The sequence below is a fragment of the Cydia pomonella genome, chromosome 1 (assembly GCF_033807575.1).
Source record: "Cydia pomonella isolate Wapato2018A chromosome 1, ilCydPomo1, whole genome shotgun sequence".
In the NCBI taxonomy this organism is placed as follows: Eukaryota; Metazoa; Arthropoda; class Insecta; order Lepidoptera; family Tortricidae; genus Cydia; species Cydia pomonella.
In genome coordinates, this window is record NC_084703.1 from 49,214,964 (window position 1) to 49,237,639 (window position 22,676).

Consider the following 22,676-nt stretch of genomic DNA (forward strand, 5'->3'; position numbering starts at 1 on the left):
AGTAAACAATTCTGGGTATTATATTGTTTCAGAGCCATACACAATAATTGCCATGCCAATAAAAATAACAAAAAAAAATTGGTTTATTTTGGATCATTAAAAATCCATAACGCTTTTAGTAAAAAATCTTAATAGCTATCTTATTATCTATGTAAGTCAACTACAAACTAATCCATATATCGAACTTTTCTATAATCTCTCGAAGTGGTGTTGTAGACTTCTCTCAGGTGTAGACTGTAGACAATTATTTACTAGTTAACATGAGAGACCAGTTAAGTAATGATTTGTACTTATGTGTTGTAAGAAGTTTATTTATTTTTATTTAAACATTATTGCACAATACATGAAAATACAAATGGCGAACTTAATGCCATAAAGAATTCTCTACCAGTCAACCATGGTCTAAACAAAAAGATAGAGTTGGTGCAGGGTCAAACAATAAAATTAAAAAAGAATCTAATACGAAACCATATTATACGATATACATATAAGTTTTAAATTATTTAAGTGCAAAGCGATGACGGCTATCCCCTTGCCGGCAATAGCACGTTGGAGCTTCCATTCACCTTTAGCTTTCTGACGGATGCCAATGAAATTAAGGTAAGTTACGTATTATTGCAAATCAGAAGACATCGTAAGTGCCACTGCCATAGGGTCTCTAATGGTAAATCTGAATAGGTTTCCATGCGTAATAAAGGCACGTATACTGACTTAGGAAAATATTCAGATCCAAAGAGAATAGTGTAGTTATGCCACTAAAGCAGTTACCCTACCCTCAGCTCCAACTATAGGAGGTTGGGCAGAATGATCGCAAAAAGCGAGCGACAGTTTCCCACCGGGTCTTTAGAAATCGTCATCATCATAGGTACTCTGTACTCCGCTCGGCAGCAGAGCTTACAGACTAGGTATCATCTCCATGGGCCTACGTGGTTGGTCCCGCTTCTGGAGATATGAAGATGATAGCAGAGATTGCAGATAAGTTAGTGCCTTCGGCCTTCAGATCGATGCCACAGGATGGGAGAAGTGCTATTGCAAAACTCGATGAAGGTATATAGTGACGTACCCGACCCGACAGCAGAGCGTAGAGGCTGGGTAGCATCTCCATGATCCAACGCAGCTCCGTTTACCTATAGCGATTATGACGGACGCCAGTGAAAATAAGCTAAATGCCATGCTATTTAAAAAAAAGGGAAGGTACACAATGACGTACCCCGCCCGACAGCAGAGCGTAGAGGCTGGTTAGCATCTCCATGGGCCTGCGCGGTTGGTCCCTCTCGCGCCGCCGCCAGCCGGGCCGCGCCGCGCCGGCGCCGCGCACGCGCCCTCCCCACGCGCCTCGGCCCTCTCTGCGCACAACGTATATGTGTTAACCAAATAATTATACATCTATTTCAGTTTATAATCTATATAGTAGTTTGACTACTAGAACAGGAACAATAGAAATCCCTCGTTGTATAGATGGCAGCACTATCTGTCTCGTAATACTGTCTCCTGGCTCTTTAAATATTACATGTACCCTCAAGAAAATAATCAAATTCTAGCAAACCAGTTTTGTCTGTAAAAAAAGCGGCAGATATCAAAAATGTATACATGAAGATTCGATCTTTATTACAAAATTTGAAATTCGTACTTTTTACTGCCAAATTGGTTTGCCAGATTACAACAAGACAAATACGCGCTTATCACAATGGCGTACCTCAAGCCGCTCCCGTATTGGAGTAAGACAGCGCTATGCAAGCTTGTGTTTTAAAGGCTGATCACAAGGCTACTAAAATATCCTGGTCACGGCACCACTACTCAAAGAAAACCTACGCATTACATTTAAATTCCATTGATTTTCGTGGACCATAAACTAGAGAATAATTTTACGGTGCTTCATTATCAAGATTATCAATGCATAGTTATGAAAATAAATAGCATATAGTAATAATTAATATAAGCTTTTTATATTTTTGTAATATTATGGAAAAGCTAAAAGGCAGATATAAAAAAATTGGAAAGCACATAAATAAAGAATACTAAGAGATCTAGGTTAAATAAGAATTAAATAAGTTCGGTTACGTTAAGAGTGCAGTGTATACCTACGAGTATATTTGAAAAAAGTAACGATACGACAAGTTTTCAGTGAAATTTGAAAACTTGTTCTATACAAACCTCTCACAGACACCCCCTTTTTAACACCCGTACAGAGAAGACAGTATAAAACCATCCACGACATGGTCACCAAAAGAAAAACACTGATACAATACCCACCATAAAATAGTAACAAACATCACTCAACAACACAAACCCTAGACCTCGAGCTTCACAGACTCAACTAGAGTCCGTCTTATCTAACTTTGGCCCGAAGTGAATAAAACAAATGACAATATGACGACGACCGGTTTGGGCTAGTGGGTAGTGACCCTGCCTACGAAGCTGATGGTCCCGGGTTCAAATCCTGGTAAGGGCATTTATTCGTGTGATGAGCATGGATAATTGTTCCTGAGTCATGGGTGTTTTCTATGTATTTAAGTATTTATAAATATTTATATATTATATATATCGTTGTCCAAGTACCCTCAACACAAGCCTTATTGAGCTTACTGTGGGACTTAGTCAATTTGTGTAATAATGTCGTATAATATTTATTTATTATTTATTAATATACAAGATTAATTTAAGAATGATTTGGACTTTGTTCTTAATAAGTACATTTTGTGGTAGGAGCGTCACGTTTAATTTCGCCGATGTAGACGCTTTCTCTAGTGTAGACGGAGGTTTATTGAAATGTCAAATCCATAGTATTTTTGGGTGTCACACGCTTTTTTATCGCGAATGTTCACTCGTTATTTATTATTTGTGGTAAAACGTGTTTCTATTTTTGATTATTGGTAAACATTCGATATAAAAGAAGAAGTAGAACGCTTTATTTAAAAATATAATTCAATAAATGTTAGGGGTTTAACAAGTTTGAGAAACGGCAAATTTACACGCTAAAATTATTTTGTGTGTATTAGGACGTATTATTATGTTTTAAATGAGCAAGGCAAAATTTTGTGAGCTGTTTTTCTAGACTGCCATCTACAGCGGCGCCGACTGGTGAGCAAAAAAAACGGTATCCCTGATTATATGAGGTCTAAATTCACTTTATAAACTGCAAACAACCATGAACTTTTAATTATGAAAATTCTACGGCCAGATTTGATTGTTCAAATAGGTCAGTATAGAGTTAGAGGTTCAGTTCAAAAACATTCATAGCATAAAATCACTCCTGTTCGTGGGTAGAATAAAAACGATCACAAATTTTCACTTGCTACGACCCTGGCACATCTCTTTCACTTTCATGATAATCTCCATACACACTTTACGTTTAAGCATAATGTAGACATCATCCTAACATTTTTTTTTATACATAAGAGTTTTATTCAGAGACCATAATTTTATATCCGCAACGCAGGCTTCGTCAGGTGAACACATACTCATAATCAGTCCCAGGCGTCGTCACAAATAAATAAATAAAAAAATATTATAGGACATTATTACACAAATTGACTAAGCCCCACAGTAAGCTCAATAAGGCTTGTGTTGTAGGTACCTAAACAACGATATATATAATATGTTATAATTATAAATACTTAAATACATATAAACAAGTTCGAAATTTCCTGCTACCTAAAGGTTGTCTGGAAGAGATCGCTTTTTAGCGATAAGACCGCCTGTTGTTACCTGGTTCTATTTTCCTTTAAAATTCATTTGTAGTTTTACATGTATGTAAAATGTATAATTGTTGGTGCAATAAAGAATATTTACTTACTTACTTACTTAAACACCCATGACTCAGAAACAAATATCCGTGTTCATCACACAAATATATGCTCTTACCAGGATTTGAACCCGGGACCATCAGCTTCATAGGCAGGGTCACTACCCACTAGGCCAGACCGGTCGTCATAATACAACGGTACAAAACAATAATACAACGGTAATATCTGCAACCTGCTAACCTTTCTTGTTTTCTTCCAAGTGATTCTCAAAATTAACCAAAGAAAGTTAATCAAAGTCTTCTAAGTTCTACCAAACATCTCATTCATTTTAGTTGACACACTTTAAAAAGCATACTTCTTCAAAAATAACACATAACCAATTAATATCATTCTTTGTTTCATTGATTTCTCGGAAATGAAACTGGCCGTAAAAATTTCCGATCGGAACTGCTAATTTTAAACAACATACTGACGGCGCTGCGCGCGCGTCGCGAGTGAAGCTCTCCTTAGCCTAGGGCTTTTGCTTGGAGTAAGGCCTTGTTCACAACACGGATCTACAATGTACAAGATTGCCTGCTAAATATTTTTTTAATACTACGTCGGTGCGAAACAAGCCGCCTGATGGTAAGGAGTCTGCGGAGCATATGTACGCCTGAAACTCCAGAGGAGTTACATGCGCGTTACCGACCCTATTACTCGTTGAGCTCTGGCAATCTTACTCACCGGCATGAACACTATGAGTAGGGTCTAGTGTTATTTGGCTGCGCTTTTCTGTAAGCTTTTGTAAGGAGGATCTGGAATGATATCCGCTGTGCTGTGCCCTACCACAGCGGATGTCATTCCAGATCTAGAGCAGAGCCCAACTGGGGAAGTACTTCCACCTTACAGAAAACCGCAGCCAAATAACACTAGACCGTACTCATAGTGTTGTGTTCCTGTCGGTGAGTAAGGCTGCCAGAGCTCAACGAGGGCGGGGGGGGGGGGGTCCAGAATATCATGATCGGAATGCTGCCATGCTAAACTAATAAATTAATAGTTTAAAAAACACTAGAAAAACGCGCTTTTATAAATTCTCGTAAAAAAACCTGATCGTGTTCTAAGCCCATCACGTGACCTTTCTCACAAGTGCAAACACGACTATGATACGATATTCCATCATGGAATGCCATCAGTGCCTATCTTCCGGCTTCATCATCAGACCTTGAAACCTAATCGTGGTCAAAGTTTATTACAAGACTTTTCTAACAAATCCAAACACAGCTATGATACGATGTTCCATCATGAAGTTCTAGTTCCTATATCTTCCGGTTCCATCATCAGATCAGTTCGACAGTACTATATTATTGTATTATCATCAGAACTACATACAGCTGCCAATTTTCATGACGCTACGATCCTTGGAAGATGGTTAAATTAGTTACCTTAGATTCCATTACATAGTTACATACAGGTTTAGCTTAAATAGGTGGCGCTACAATACCTAGAACATTGAAAAAAAATTCACTCCGTCAATAACGCATAGGTTTTTTGCTACTCTAGCGCTACTCTGGAGAGATTTGGAACTACTATTTATAGCTGACAGCTGGACACTTTTGCAACAGTTCTACCATAAGAGATTTCACTCCTTTTAATTCCACACTTCATACTTTAACATCTTTAAGCGTCATTGTAGATCTGCCGTTCAGAACGAGATTGATACACTTTTTACAACTTACATTTTTTTGTTTGAAAAAAAAAGGAGCTGAAGTAAGTTGCGAAATGTAAATGATGTTCCATTTCCTAATTGGAACTTTCTTTTAACACATTAAGTTCCGGGAACCCGCTAGACGGGTGAACCGTTCGTTGTAGCTTTTCTCTATAAAGCGAGAAAACGCGGGGATCGGCTACGAGTGTGGTGCTATGATAACGTTGGCAGTGGATGTAAAAAGTATGAGATATCTTTAGAAATTTTACTATTTTTGTAAACTTCCCGCAACTTCCATGTTTGTAAGTTTAATGCTTTTATGTCAAGCAAATTTACATATTATATGTACACATATATATATGTAAAATACATACAAACATTCCAAGTTAAATTATGTACAAGCTTGTGATAACAATTGAGATACCTATAAAAAAAAACACAATATAACATAACACAAGGAACTAAAAATGCTGTAATATTTTTCGTAATACGTGTAAATAATTGTGACAATTAGCTAAACGGGCGACGTGCTCAAAATAATCTGAGCACAACTTAATCGACAATAGAAAAAGAACGTATTTAGATTATTTTGGACCATCTTATAAATAAATAAATAATTACGAGGATGTCGGATATATTAAGGTGATATAGAAAATACCGGTGCAGAAAAATATAGTAAACTAACAAAAATTCAAGCCAAGCTATAAAGTTCTACTTATTTTAGAAGCTGCCGTCTGTGTTTTATCCATGCATAAAATAAATCCTAAGAGGTTGCTTTCTTTACGAGCTACATTTCAAAAACTACATAAAATATACAAAACCGATTTCACTAAAAATGGAAAGAGAACAGTCATAATCGATTTTATGTGTTGTGCTTGGTAATACGATTATATTTTCTTGACGGAAACTCAATTCTTACGAGTCTAAATCTAAATATGTAGTTCGAAATACAGCGAATCCTCTTTTTAAAATTGTAATCGAAAGAGCTTGAGTCTATAATTATAATGTTTTCAAACGCGAGGGGTACGCTGATATACTTGGTCAAGCAAATCTTTAATTTTTTTTTTGAATCATAATCATTCTTTATTGCAACCATGGTACAGCATAGATGTTATACAATATGGTATACAATGTCTCACATGGACCCTGCAAGGGCACAGCATATAATATCTTATTATTCATAACTCATAGCATTTATCATATTATCAAAATTATCTACTTATTTAAGAAAGTCATGAAGCAATTCTTGTCAGTAGCAAGGCGGCAAATTAGAAAAATCGCGGGTTAGCAACACTGTTTTTGAATAATTCCAAAATCGCGTGTCATCTGTGTTTTATCTGTGGAATGTGGATAGTGAATGACAGCCATCATGTTTGTTTACATTTGAATCGTTGCTATTTTAAGAGGAAATTTCTGCTGTCACCAATAAATACCAATATATTAAATAAGCTTGTGTATGAATCACGCTCGTTGATCGTAAATATTTGTAAAATTTGAGGTTATGATAATAACATGTTTTGGTTCGACGTACATTGCTGCTTTTCTTAACGCAATACCAACGCAATAGTGCATTTTGAGTGTTGCCCTACTTCACTTTGCTGTACATTGCTACTGACATACTTTGTGGGACAGACTATAGATGTCATATCAATACAATTTTGTAAGATTTGGAATTTTTATGTTATAAATTGTATGGAGATGACATCTTTTAGCGTACCCTTCCCGTTTGAAAAATGCATACCTAATAAAGACTACATTGTCAATTTTAAGATGTTATCTAAACAAGAATCCTAAAAATAGTTGCTATCTCTGGCAAGCCAATTTTATCAGTAGAAAAAAAATGCAACAAATTTAATTTTTGTTGTAAAAATTTGAAATCTCTACTAAAAATTGCTACGATACGTCCCATGGTTGGCAATAAATAAACGAAACGAGATAAGTATCTACAAAAAACTCGACTTTAAAGTAATACTTGAACTTATTATGTTGGTATTCGTCTTCCTCTGACGCTGTCTTGTTAGTAAAGAAATTTTGTAAAATTGACTTCATAAACGCTCGATTTTGGAAGGTAGAGGCAAGGAACGAAATCTCCATGTACCAAAAAGTGTCATCAAAATACCTTCAATAGGTGGCGCTACAATACCTAGAATAATTGAGAAAAAAATCTAACCATAGAAAGCGCACTTCACTCCGTCAATAACGCCTAGGTTCTTAGCTACTCTAGCGTTACTCTGGAGAGATTTGAAACTATTATTTATATCTGACAGCTGGACACTTTTGTAACTACGGATGGTGGAGGTAAGGAAATAAATCTCCATGTACCAAAAAGTGTCATCAAAAAACCTTAAATAGGTGGCGCTACAATACCTAGAATACTTGAAAAAGAAATCAAATGATAGACAGCGCACTTCACTCCGTCAATAACGCCTAGCTTCTTAGCTACTCTAGCGCTACTGTGGAGAGATTTGGAACTATTATTTATAGTTGACCACTGGACACTTGCATAAGTTCTGTCTATGGAGATTGCGTTCCTTAACTCTACCTTCCATAGTGCTAGTTGCGGCAGCTGTAATGTTCAGCCAAGGTATGGTCGGACCGGATCGATACAGTACGATGCTTGAGTTTATATAACTTATTGTAATTTAGTCATTATGCTATATCTTCTTGTTGTACATGGTAACTTTTTCTTAACCAATTGTTCACTGTATGTTATTTTATGTCTATCTTCTTGTGTGTTACCTTCCGTGATTCTTCCCACTTGATTGAAGCCACTAGCAACATGCTGAGATGAGGCCATTTCGAGGCACTTCATTATTTCTATGTTTTTGTTATATTATGTAATTTGTCTAGTTTGTTTTTACTAATAATAATTATTATATTCTATTCTATTCTAAAAACTCGGTAAAATTGTAGACAGGGCTATATACAATTGAGTCTAAACACTAATAAATTCAATATACTCTGACCAAATGAAGGAGACATGCTTTTCAGGCAGGCTCTACTCAGGAAACAAACTAGGTACCTAAATACGGCACAAGGAACTGGGCACCAAGGGTCACAATCTCACAATCACATAGGCAGCGCTTATATAAAACAAAACAGCTTGTTTCCTCTAAACAGACCCTGCCTGCTAGCACAAGTGACCACGCGACTTGAGCACGAGAAATACTAAAGCCAGTCAAGCTAATATGGACGCTAAGCACGGAGAATTTCATACATTGACCTGCCATTTCCTTTCTCTGTCGCTAGCACATATATTGCATTCCCACTCGCACATTAGCATTACAAAAAATGAAAACGTGCTTAGCGTCCTTACTTTAACTCTGCGCCGACTTGGTGACAGAGTGTAAGGGGTCCACTCATTACCAGTTCGCCGGACGATATCGGCCTGTCAGTTATGCGTAAATAACTGACAATCGCGAATAACTGACAGGACGATATCGTCCGGCGAACGGGTAAATAGTCAGTGGGCCCCTTAAGTGCCAACATAATTGTCAAATTGAAATGAAAATTTGGCGTGTATAGAAGCGCTTGCCCACTTTGTCAGTACAAAGTTTATGTCGGCGCAGATTTAGCTCGGACTGTAGGTACGCATTTTTTTCTAGAAGGGTGTTGTCTGTCCCACCGGCGGCACTGTGCAACTACTCAGCAATAGTCCACAATCTCACAACGATAGCCCAAAACTAACTAGAATATCTTAGTATAGATTATTTTATTGTTTGGATTTGCCAATAAATAAATAAAATAAATACTCGGGGACAATCTTACACAGATCGACCTTGCCCCGAACTAAGCAAAGCTATGGGTATTAGGCCACGATATACATACGTATATAGATAAATACATATTTATAAAGGTACATAAAAGACACCCATGACTCAGTAACAAATAACTGTGTTCATCACACAAATAAATGCCCCCCGTGATTCGAACTCGGAACATCGGCTTCATAGGCAGTGCTACTACCCACTAGGCCAGACCGGTCGTCAAAATGTACGTATATGCCAATTCTAACACCAAATATTTTCTTAATGAAAGGATTTTTTTTTTTATTAAGTTAATTAGGTATGTGTTCTACTTGTGGACCATCGTTGTAGTAGTGGACAACATGTATTCCCGATTCCCCGGATTCTTGTTTCGCCGGATATTTTTCACCCGATTCTTGTTTCGCCGGATTTTAGTTTTGTCGGATTCTCGTTTAGTCGGATTGTGACGTACTAAAGTACTAATAAATTTGACGAATCAGGAATCCGGAAAAACAAGAATCCGGCGAATCGGGAACGAATCCATATAGTTGGGTGGTTTACGGTAAAAGTCGCGTTGTAACTTATGCCAGACCCTGAGATTAAGGACAGTATTGAACACTTAAGTTTTATGCCTCATTGAAGATAAAGTATGATTAAATATTTGAGAGAGGTATCTAAACTTTAGTGATCTAATACGGTCTTGAGAGAGCTTGACTATACTGTTTCACTTAACATAAAATTTAGATGGTTTTAGCAGAATTATGTTTACAATAAATAATTTTGAGTGGCATTGCCATAATTTATGTGTTTCGGAAATAACTTATTGATCCGATTAGTCATTATAGGTAATATATTATGAGGTACGAATGAATGAATATAATTTATTAAGTAAAAAAACCTCTGGCGTTAATGACCGATTCAGGCTCAAGAATAATTGGACACAGTTTACCTACTTTCTATGAATCCTTTGTTTTCATCAAAGGTACAATGATTAAGATATGTACAATCTAAGACAATTTTGCGGTAACACTGATAATCAAAAGTTGACGTTTGACTCAGTGCACGCAAAACTTATAGCCCAGTACAGCGCCATCTATTTTGGATGTCAAACTAAAGTGCAAGTTTTTTACTAAGACGTCCTCTCTATTTCAATCAAGTTCCTTCGATTTTCATTGATCTGGAGATTAGAAAAATTCAAGAACAAGTCACTACGTTGATAATCTGATATGTTATCATCATCGCAATGAAGAAAACTACATCCAATGAGACATATACTTAAATTATAAATTTAGATATCCTAGTCAAGCTCTCAAAACGAATCAAGCACTGTTTAAAGGAAAACAACATTCAATGACAAACCAGGATAAATTTATTCATGTAATTTTGTTAGTATTTATCCTGATGAATCCTAAAGATGCGCAAAGCCTATCATGATTGTAAATAGGTATTTTTGTAGACTAGTTGTTACCTATGGATGGTCAGTTTACGACAGTTATTAACCACTAAATAACAAAATTTTCAATTTAACCCCTTTTCGAATATGTCAAAGACAGAGGACACACAGATTAAAACCTGGTACTCAATAGTCTAGTTTTCAGTCTTGTAATATCAGGAGGTCTACGAAAATGGGAGAGTAATAAAGGTAATTACAATCTCATTCCAGCAGATCTCCCGCTCTTGCAGGCCTACAAACAGAACCATATGTGATAGGTAGATATAATATTAAAAAAAAAGATAATCTTGGTAAATTCGTCTACTGCCAGGGTCTCATCCATGTGTAACATCTAGTCAATGACCATGAACCAATAAACCATTAATTGCCAAAAAAACTTACTTCAAAAACATTTTGCTGTAACTATTTATCTAAAAGTTCTTCCATAAAAATTGTCGCATCATATTTGGTGAGGACTTCGTAGATCCTATGGTATAATGATGGCTTATACCCCATTTCATTTACCATGGCGGGATTCCACTTGAGACGGTCATTAGGCGAAAACAGTACAAGTTGTGACGACAAAGGATACCCAGCAAAGTATTTTTTGGCGTCGTGTCTTAAATGTAACTGTCCAGTGTTGATACTTTGTGTTATTATTTGACCACACGCTGGTTTTGAAGAACAGAGCTTGTAAAGCAACAATAGATCAACATTATGATTCTCTTTGTGCAGTTTCAAGTAGGATCCCGCCATGGTAAATGAAATGGGGTATACCAAAAGCGGTATTCCATCAGTGTGCGGCACAAGCATTTATGTACTGAATATGCCTAAACGGGAACAATCTAACTGATCATTAGGTAATGTACCTTAAGGGTCCCCAGCAAGCTCCGTTCTCCATACAAACCTAGTTAAGCTCTCATTTTAAAACAACACGCTAAATTGCTGTAATTACTTTATATAGCCTCAGATATCATAGTTAACAAAATTCAGCGATTTAAGGTTTTCATACAAAACTTGTTTTTGCTCTGTTCCGTTTGTTTTACTACTAATTAACTAAAACTAACTCAGTGATCCAAAAATGATCTTGGCTCCCGAAACGAGAGCGTGCCACTTGTCCCGATCCTGCGCAACTTCTTCCCAGTTACTGACGCGAAGCTGAAGCAGGACCGCCACAATGTTTTCCCAGCGTTACCTGGGCCGACTCACCGGACGGCTACCAGTCGGTCGTCCCAAGAACGACCTCTCGTTTGTGTTATAAGCAGGAGCAATATAAACTTATTTCAGCCCTCATGTCATTGTATGTGCAACATTTCATTACAATCCAACGCGTAGTTTTAAAATGAGTACGAAACTCCGTTTGTATTGGAAGGTGAAACTCGACCGAGCTTGCCGGAGACTTAGGGCCACCTGCACCATCCCACTAACCCGGTTGGTAATGGGTCTTTCCTTAGGGGGCAACTACACAAAAGATCCCTATGGATCGAAGTGTATCCGCAAGGGCCCCCGGTAATTAGAAGATAAGATAACCCGGTTAGCCGGTTAAACCGTATACCAGTGTCAAATTGTACTAGTAACCACAGTAACTCCAGGTGTAGCCAGTTAACCCCGGGATTGGTGCAAGTAACTCTTATGTATTAGCAACAAGGTATACTTGACAATTAGCTGTGTAATTTAAGGTATAGATATGTAGATAAAAATATACGTGACACATATACAAGCTAATGTTTATTTGGTTCATGGCGTTCAAGGTCCCTCGGCACCACATACCTCATATCCGAGTGCAATGATAAACATCCATGGTGTTAAACTTACAGCTGCAAGTCTTTTCGGGCGACGCTGCGCCGCAGCTCACTCCCCGGACGCTGACATCTGACGGCGAGAAACACGTTTAGAGTCGGACCCAGTTATCGGAATGAGTTTTTACATGAACCATATAGTCTGTCAAGCAAAGTATGCCAGTAGCAATGTACAGCAAAGTCAAGTAGGGCAACACTCATAAAGCAGTATTGCGTTGGTATTGCGCTAAGAAAAGCAGCAATGTACATCGAACCAAACCTCAAATTTTACAAATATTTACGATCAACGAGCGTGACTGTATATTGTAGGGTTGACTTTGCTTAAGTTCATGCACAAGCTTATTTAATATATTAGTATTTAATGGTGACAGCAGTAATTTCTCTTCAAATAGCAACGATTCAGAATGTAAACAAACAAACATGATGGCTGTCATTCACAATCCACATTCCACGGATAAAACACAGATGACACGAGGTTTTGGAATTATTCGAAAACAGTGTAGCAACCCGCGATTTTTCAAATTTGCCGCCATTTGTTACTGACAAGATTTGCTTGACCAAGTATATAAACAAAATGGTAAAATTGTTTTTTTTTCTACTCGTTGACAGTAACGGTTGTATTAAGATTGAAGATTTATACAATGTGCAAGGTTATCCCATACATTTTATTCTTGAGAAAATAAGTAAGGTCTAGCGGCTCCTGAGATCTTGGACTATTAGCTAGAACTACTAAATTATATTCTATCATACAATTTTGCCAATTCCAACTGGCGGGCACCACTGCGGACCCGTTATTTCGCTGCAGACAAAATGCCTTGCGTACGGACGTTATATTATGTCTTCTTTACTTGTAATGTAAATCTTTTGTAGTAAAAGGGAATTAACTGTCACTACACAATGCTGACTGTTCCTAAGCTAGAACAATTTAACTGTATTCTGTCATATAATGTTATCATTTCCTACTGGCCGGCACGAAAGCCGGACCCGTTATCTTGTCGTTGCAGACTCGATGCTGTGGACTTACGGACGGTGTTATGTTTTCTTTACTAGTGATTTAATGGTTTCTTCTTGTCAAAGAAGCTAGACTAATAATAATGAAATATAATAATGAAATTCTTTTACATCTTTCTCGTAGTCGGGTAGTTGCGTGAGTGCGGGAAATGACACATACCCGACCCACGTACCCGACTACGGGAAAGGTTATGATGTCCATGTATGTATATGTGTATATATACATGCATATATAGGTAAGAGTAAGTATAACATTTAAAACTTTTGCAGTTAGAACACATAAGTACCAAAAAAAAGATTTTACGGAGTCGGTCGCGAATTGATTGAAAATAAAGGTCACAAAATATATTCACGATAGACCTAACAAAATTATGATTTATTATCTAAGTACGCATATATATTAATGCGTGTGTCCTGACTGACTGGCTGATTCATCAACGCAGAGCCGAAACTATAAAACATACAACCGAATAGAGAACCTCCGTCTTTTGAAATCTTGAGTCGGTTAAAAAGATAGAAAATTTAAATTAATGTGCACAATAGGTTAATAAGAGGCGATTTTGAAAAATTAATCCCCTAATAGGGTTAAAAAGAGGTTGAAAATTTGTAACAAGAATGATTTGAGTGGGGACTTGAAATTAGTAGGAATAGAAAATATTAGATAGATATAATACTCTTTATTGGCACACCTCAGTATAATATACAGCGTACCTAAATATAAACAATTGATTAATGATAGATGCAGACAACAGGCGATCTTATTGCTAAAGAGCCATCTCTTCCAAACAACCTAATAATAATTTTAGTTCTTTTGAATATTTAGTCCCTAAATAGTGAAAGTGTGTTTGGGGAAATAAATCCACGCGGATGAAGTCGTGAGCAACAGCTATATTAGTATGTACATATCTGTATTCCATAAACTACTGTAGCGTCTTCTAAAACTCGTAAACCTACTAAAAAAACTTGGTGAATGAGGAGTTGAGGACTCAATTGGTTCGTTTTTATGAAGTAAAGGCACTCATCGAATTTAAACTATTGTGAGACATATTAACTTTAAACTAATTTTACGATTAACACTCGAGACTTGATAAACGAGACCTAGGCTCTCCGATTTTTTTTTTTTTATACTACGTCGGTGGCAAACAAGCCTACGGCCCGCCTGATGGTAAGCAGTCTCCGTAGCCTATGTACGCCTGCAACTCCAGAGGAGTTACATGCGCGTTGCCGACCCTAAACCCGCCCCCCCTCATTGAGCTCTGGCAACCTTACTCACCGGCAGGAACACAACACTATGAGTAGGGTCTAGTGTTATTTGGCTGCTGTTTTCTGTAAGGTGGAGGTACTTCTCCAGTTGGGCTCTGCTCTAGATCTGGAATGACATCCACTGGCTGTGCCTGTGCCCTACCACACAAAGCGAGATGACATTCACAATGCCCATACCTCTCTTTTGGACGTAGTTTAAGGACGTACCCGGGTCCATGATGAAAATGTCGCGCGAGTGACTAAAAACACGTGCCTAAGTGTCAACCGTAAAATTAGTTTAAAATAAGGCATTTTTATCGATTTTTCATAAGAGTTTATTATTTGTGTTCTGTGTTGTGACCGTATTTGTGTTAAAGTTGTCACTAAAATCTTGCCGTAGCAATATGCTGAGTGGGGATCTGGAGCTCATGTTTAACTCCTAGTTTTGTGTGTTTACTTAGCATTGTCTATTGATTTCCAAATTATGATGTTAAAAATGTACTTTCTTATTTTGATTCTTCTTTCTAACATTGAGTGAAATCACTGTCAGAATGAGTATAGGGCTGGGGTCGCCAATTAGTTTCTCAAGGGTCCGTTTAAAATAAAATAACCATCGCTGTCCGTTTCTACTTGATCATTTGATGACCCCTATTACGACTACCTGTTAGATATCTTACTTACACTGAAGACTTGCTGCTAAGAGCAAGGGGGAACTAACAAATAGTCTTCTCTGTCCCTCTCAGCAAAGTCCGGCGACCGGATACATGTAATAACCCTTTATCTTGCCTCAATGCCTTATGTCGCCGCATGCCGACTTCAGGCACACGCCTACTGTATGCCGCAAGACCTCGTGTCAGCACGTGCTGACTTTAGACCCATACGCTCGGTGTGAACTCCACAAACTGAATTTTTCAAACTAACGTGTCAAACGGGGGTATAAAGTATTCACGGCAGTGCACCTATGGTAAAGCTGATTTTACACTGTGCATATCGCATGCGGCTTGCGACATGCATCAAAATAATGGAAGTGTGGAAATGCCGCCAGTATCTTTAGCACTATGCCTCAGGGACCTTAGATTTAGATATTTCGTTTTTAAGTAGGTTAAGTTTAAATTTTCCGTGTGAGTTTTTAATGATATTAGCCTTTGTTGAAACATGTAAGAATGACATAAAAACCGGACAAGTACTACTCGGGCTCGCCCACCGAGGGTTACGTACAGACGTTAAGTTATTATTTTTATTTTTAACAAATTTATGGTTTTGAGATTTCGCCTGTATTATAGTGGTCAACGGGAAGTACCATTGAATTTTGGTTCCCGTGACAGTGTCAAAATATACTTTTATGCAGCATAAACGGCTATATCTTTATTTACGGTAACATAGAAGTTTGATTTTCACAGCTTCGAGGGGCTGTAGACCTGAGTATATATGGTTAATTTCAGCTCGATACCTCCACTTTTTAATTTAATGCACGCAACAAAGACTTCTAGCCACACGAAACCGCCATTTTTAGAACCAACTCCAGAGAGACGCATAACAGCCGCGACGTTTTATTTCATATTTTTCACTTCTCATGCTCGTAAACTTGATCTATAAACATCAAGTAAGCGGCATAAAGTTGTGTTTGGTGCTTTAGTGCATAAAGTCCTTTTGTTCGTTTTCATAGTATAACGGTTTTAAGCCGTTTTCATCTATTAAAACCCTTATCGACTTAGTAATAAAGTCCGCTGCCACCGCTGTAGCTGGCTGCCGGCGTAAGAGAGCACGTCACGCGGCCACCTTAAATATTTGATGTTTCTGTACATTTTCCTCACAGTCGAAATGTAGAGAGAGTATATAGCTAGGGCATAAATGCCCATTTTATCCTCGACCTATATCAGTGCACGCTTACGCTCAGACCGATTAATTGTCTCGGATAAAATGGGTTACTTTAAGCTCTTGTTGTATAATCTACTATTAAGCATCGTAATGACCCTTGTGAACAAAAAATCAAAAAGGTAATAAATAAATAAATAATGTGGCATGCCACAATGCCGCTACGCACCATCGTAGACGCATCTTAACCCATTCCCAGTCTCCCCACGTCCACCGTTGGAACCAGTCCAAATCGTCCCAGTGATAAATGTACTATTAACCACTACAAGGACCAATTCATCTAATCCAACTAATCACACACATAATAACCGTATTTTTAAAACTCATTAGCTTCGGTAAATATATTTAAATTCTGGTAAAAGATTAAAATGTCAATGTCATGTAACGGGGCCAGTGAGATGGATTGCGTGTGTTTTAATAGTTTATTTTTGGTGAGTTTATTTTTGACGGTTCACGCTTTTCGATTGGAAAGCTGGAGATTAAATTTTAAACATAAACTTTTATCTGTATTGTACTTTTTTGTACGATGTTGCAAAATTGAATTGAATTTTGAAATCGAACGAAATAAAACAAAAGCAATTCTATTAAATTTCATAATAATTTTAATTTCATTGTTAGTAATTAGTACCAGTATTAGGAGGGGGGGGGGCACTAGAGGATAAAACAAGCCTTATTGAGCTCGATTTGTGTAAGATTGTTCCGTGATAAATACATATTTCTTGACACGAATTCCATAAGGTTGGATATGAACATACGACCAAAATGACATTTTAACAGAACGGTAATAAATAAAAATAGTAAATTATATGTCTAAGAAACTGACTTTGGTTGCAAAATACAGAAAGTGCCTAAGGTCGGATTTCATGAGTCTCTTTATTTTTGTGAAGCATTATTTTCACATCCCTCTTTTTCCATACTTTTGCCTCTCACATGTTTCGATTTTGTAGTTGGCGGTAAGTGACTTGAGACTTTATGTATCTAAAATGTCGACACATTGTGAGGTGTGTATCAGTAGATACGACGTTTTGCCTATAACAGTACTAAAATACGCGTTATGGAGCTGAACTTGAGACAATATACATACTTAAAAAAATAAAAGCATTGAGTGTAAGTCAAAATACGACTATATGAAAAATCTAAAAGTCGGATCTAATAAAATTAGCATGAGGTGACTAAGGTTGCCAGAATTCAACGAGGGTGCGGAGTGTTAGGGTCGGCAACGCGCATGTAACTCCTCCGAAATTGCAGGCGTACATAGGTTAGGTTAGGAGCTTGGTTCGGGCAACCAATGTCACTTTGATGTTAGAAATATCGTAGATAGATCTTATTGGGATCACAGCGAAATCGAAACAATTAAACTCACAAATCGGATCACATTTTACCTTTTACCTTTTGGCTTTTTATCTTTTTGATATCACGTTTTTCTTATTTGAGTCTCAAGTACTGAAAAAATAATCATAAAAAAAATAAACAGGATCAAGAGCATTGTTTGAAGTTCGTCCATCGGTTACAGACAGACGGCCCGATTCGAAGAATGATTAGACACGTTTAAGATCCTGGAAAGATCTTTAAAAGATCGGTAACTAAACGACATGTCAAAATTGACGTTTTTTTTCGATTCCGCTGTGTACGATATTTCTAACGTCAAAGTGATATTGGTTGCCCGAATCGAGCTGCTTCTGTCAATTATACGACATAATGTACAAACGATATCTAAATGAGAACTTATCTAAACCAGCGCTTATCGTTATCGTATCTCATTCTTCGAATCGGGCCTAGACTCAAACAAAACGTGCGCTTTACGATGCGCGTGCCCAATGTTTGAAGTTAATTCGACAAGGCAGCGCCTTTCATGCTACTAAACGGTTGTTTTTTAAACAACGACCTCTTTTGCTTTAAACACGTTTTTAATACTCCATTTTCCAGATATTGATTATAGCAAAGATTCATTAATAATGAAAAAGTACCTGGGCGACCGAGCTTTGCTCGGTTATAACTATTTATTGTAATATGGTGGTGATATAACATATAACAAAAAAAACAAAAGTTGGTCACCGGGCGAGATTCGAACCCGTAACACTCGTTTAGCAGTCCGCGTCTTAACCCGCTGGACCAGACGGACAGTGGCCGGCACTACGAAATTAGCGACCATATTCTGCGTCGAAGAAAAACGCATGAAAACTCGAAAACACGCGTTTTCCCAAACATAAGACTAATCTAGATCGATTGTATACCCCCAAAAACCCCCATATACCAAATTTCAGCGAAATCGTTAGAGCCGTTTCCGAGATCACAGAAATATATATATATATATAGGTATATATACAAGAATTGCTCGTTTAAAGGTATAAGATATTATAAGGGTAGTATGGGATGGGAGAAGATAGTAAGATAAATTAGTTCTTAGTATTTAACAGCTGGTACAGATGGCGCTGCACGTCTCCGTAACTCTGGTCGTGGAAAGTTAACGATAGGTAGACAACTCTCTGACCACAAAACATGTAGTGAAATAAAGTGACATCTGTTTTACCAGAACAAACTGGGGGACTATTTATTCTTTCTAACCCATAATATATAACTTAAATATTCATAAAATATTTAAATACATAGGAAACATCCATGACACCGGTACAAATATCCGTATTCATCAAGTAAATAAATGCCCTTAACGGGATTTGAACCTAGGACCATTCGCTTTTTACACAGGGTCCTTTCCGCCTACGCCAGACAAGTCGTCAACATACACATATATGCATAATATGTACACAAATATTCACATATGATATAGTTACTTTATTACATGTGAATTTTCTTAGCATATCTCACCTAGATACACACACATTGAACCAAATTATTCACAATCGATTGACTAACAGAAATAAACTCAATTGATCCAAAGATGTTTACGATTCCTATTCATATTTCTGCAATTCGTGATCCGGGACGTCATATATCTATAATGTTTTCACTCGATTACAATCTTAATTGTGAGTAGGATATGGTCTAAAATTACGTGAATGTTTAAGTGGATGTAGACTGTTTTAATTCTTTTCGTAGACATTTGTAAGATTACTACAATGTAGTCGATATTATTGGTAAAAACACGTGTAAAAGTGATGTAAACCATTCCTCAATGTACTCGTATGGCTTCGAAGACGCCCTGTTGGTTTAATTTGTTTTTTGCTTTCCTTTAACTTAGCGATGTATTGTATTCGATTATTCATTCATTCATTCTTTTCAAATCATGGCTTCAGTCTAGTCTTATTTTGCCAGTAGGTATAAGGAGCTTTAAATACGACTAAAATTGTACGGTTAGTACAAGACAGTGTACGGTGATTTCATTAGCTCTTGTAAATCGATAGCTGGACTTTACAAGTAGCACGCGGACTACTGGCCGTTGACTCCAAAATGATGGTTAAATGTGTTTCAAGATTAACTGCATACTACCACATTAGTTTACTGTATAATAAGCTATCGATATTACACTATAAATAATATTAAAGAGCAAAGGAATCAATCACGAGGCTATGAAGATGGCGCTCAAACAGAGAAACCGAGGAATCTCTGTCAGAGATTCCTCGGCATACTGACCAATAAACAAAAGATTTGACAGATGTCACCGAAACAAAATGGCCGCCAGAATCCATCTGCGCCAATTGATAATCTCTTTAGTTATCATAAAAATTATAGCGACGTAGGCCAGACGACAGTGTTATAAATTCTTAGAAAAGGTGCTAATGAGAAAAAAAAAAAGAGAAGTCTATGGTTACTCGTTCCCTGTATATTTTATGATGACTGAGAATGCAATATTATTATTTACGAAAGATTAATCACGTCGAATAAGTTTTAAAATTACCAACGACGTTTGAATGACGGAATTATCCACATGATTCCGAAGAATTCTTTAACATTAAGGAGTTTCTGTACCTTGCCTCTACCTTCCATACGAAGAATACTGGCTAAAGTTGACCTCAACTCAACATCTTCTAAATGAGCGAATTTTTCGAAATAAACGCACTTGGCCTTGAAATTCAAAATTCACAATTAAAAAATTTGTTCTGCAAGTAGGCCTCAAGGGCTCTTTTACAAGCCTATACAACATTTATAGTAACATCATATAGTGACATGAAAAATACATTAAATCTGGGTCGGTAAAAGGTCCCCAATGTCAGAGTACTAATACTAATAAGATTTGAAGGCGTACAGTCTCTCCAAGTGCCAAAATGAAATTTATACTAAATAAATCAATCCCGTCTAGACTGTTAAGCAAGCAGTCTCATAAACTAATGCTACAGAATACATAACTAGTATGTACCAAGTCAAGTATATGATACAATATAACAGAGACGTATAGACTGCCCTTTTTTATGTAACTTGCTTATGAACTTGAACATTTTGCATACTGGGTGTGTTCCAGAATCGGCGATTTTGGCTTATGTGTGGATAAGATCTTAAAACCATCGTCCCGAATGAAATACGCGATTAAGCCCCGTTTACGCAAATAATAATGTGTAAACATCGCAACAGTTTAAATTGGTGTACGCATACCACATACTTTCTCACATCATTGACACGGAATCAGTAGATAACAAAACGGATGGACCGGATCAGTTTCTAAAAATACAATAAACGGTACCGTATTGAGAGCGTAGCCGTACGGCAGATGGCCGGCCCTGAAATGCTTGCAATACCGTCGCCATCAGATATATTGGAGCAGCTAAGGCGCTCAAAAATAGCTAAACACGCACTCTAACGCCTTGACAATAGAGGCGTGTTCAGATATTTATGAGCACCGTGGCCGCTCCGATATATGTTGGTGACTGTATTAGTAGTACCAGCCAGATATAGCATTTTTGGGATCAAAATTAAATGACAGGGTTGGAGTTACCTATATCGGTAAGCTCAGTTATCGATACTTTTCCCATGTACTTTTTTACACATCTTTGTCATCAGATATATGGAACGGCCAAGGTGTTCGCAAATATCTGAACAAACTTCCTATTATAAAGACGTTAAAAATCGTGTTCAGATATTTTTGGTCGCTTCGATATGTCTGATGCTGTCTGTACACATTGTAAACTATAGAAATTATTGAACTGTTCATCGGGACAAGTGAAATCTTGCAAAAGAGGGTTTTTTAACTAAGTCGAGCAAGTGTGATGAATAGTACATTACTATAGAGGACGGGAAACGAAGGGTTGCAAGCCAAGTAGATTTAGACGGCCGAGCGTAGCGTGGTCGGATAGGGATACGCGGCCGGCAACCCCGTTTCTCGCCGAGATTTGTATAGTGCTTTTCTCGAACTTGCAATGAAATAAAAATAAAAAATAGAATGATGATGATGATTGTTTCATGTCCTAATGTGATAGGTTATTCAGTGCGTGGGGTATTGAAAGGGACCAAAAATTTAATTATTTTGGCGCTACGACGCACGGTTTAGGAGATACAGCCCTATAAAGATTTCTGCATGACTGAAAAAAAAAATAGTATTAACAAACACAAAGAAAGAAAAAAAGGATAACGGCAGAATTTAGCTTATAGGTTTTTTTATGGTTGAATGACGTGCCATAATTTGACGTTTAAAAACAAAAGAAGGTTGCCTTACAGGCCTAGGTGTGTAAGGCTGTATGAAATTCCTTTACATAATCATCTTCACTCATCGCACCTGATATGTAGTATTTCCGAACCTAATTTGAAGTAAGTCATGTCAACATTTCATTACAAGTTTGAGAAAAACAGCATTATGTTCGTCATGTTTATTTTATGTTTCTTTCCTTTTTTCTGTTACCTTCCGTGACTATTTCGCACTCGATGGTCTCATCGGAAGATCAGCGCTGGAAGTCGCCAGCAACATGCTGAGATGAGGCCATTTCGTGACACTTTACTCTCACTATGTTCTCTTTTATGTCTGTCTATTACTGTTTGTGTTTATGAATAAAACAAATTCTATTCTATTTCTATTTCTATTCTATTTCATTACCTTCTATGAGCTATCCGCTGTGGTCGTGGTGGATCTCGTCCGCCAGAGGTCTTGCCCATCGGTCGAGCGTCCTCGCAGCGGTCAGCGTCTACGACAACTGAAACATAGGGAGTTTAGTCATCTAGGGGGCATAATTATAACTAAACAGGAGGTTTCGCCCA

General features: G+C 37.4%; 1 protein-coding gene across 1 annotated transcript in view; it reads right to left on the reverse strand.

The window, feature by feature from the left end:
• LOC133528841 (uncharacterized) overlaps positions 1–22,676 on the reverse strand; it is a 107,895-nt gene that overhangs the window by 11,934 nt on the left and 73,285 nt on the right. Inside the window, exons 2-4 of the mRNA XM_061866722.1 lie at positions 22,516–22,612; positions 12,424–12,480; positions 1,211–1,346 (exon numbers count right to left, since the gene is read on the reverse strand). Coding sequence (XP_061722706.1) covers positions 1,211–1,346; positions 12,424–12,480; positions 22,516–22,574 — 252 coding nt within the window. The 5' untranslated portion in view covers positions 22,575–22,612. The remainder of the gene's footprint in view (positions 1–1,210; positions 1,347–12,423; positions 12,481–22,515; positions 22,613–22,676) is intronic.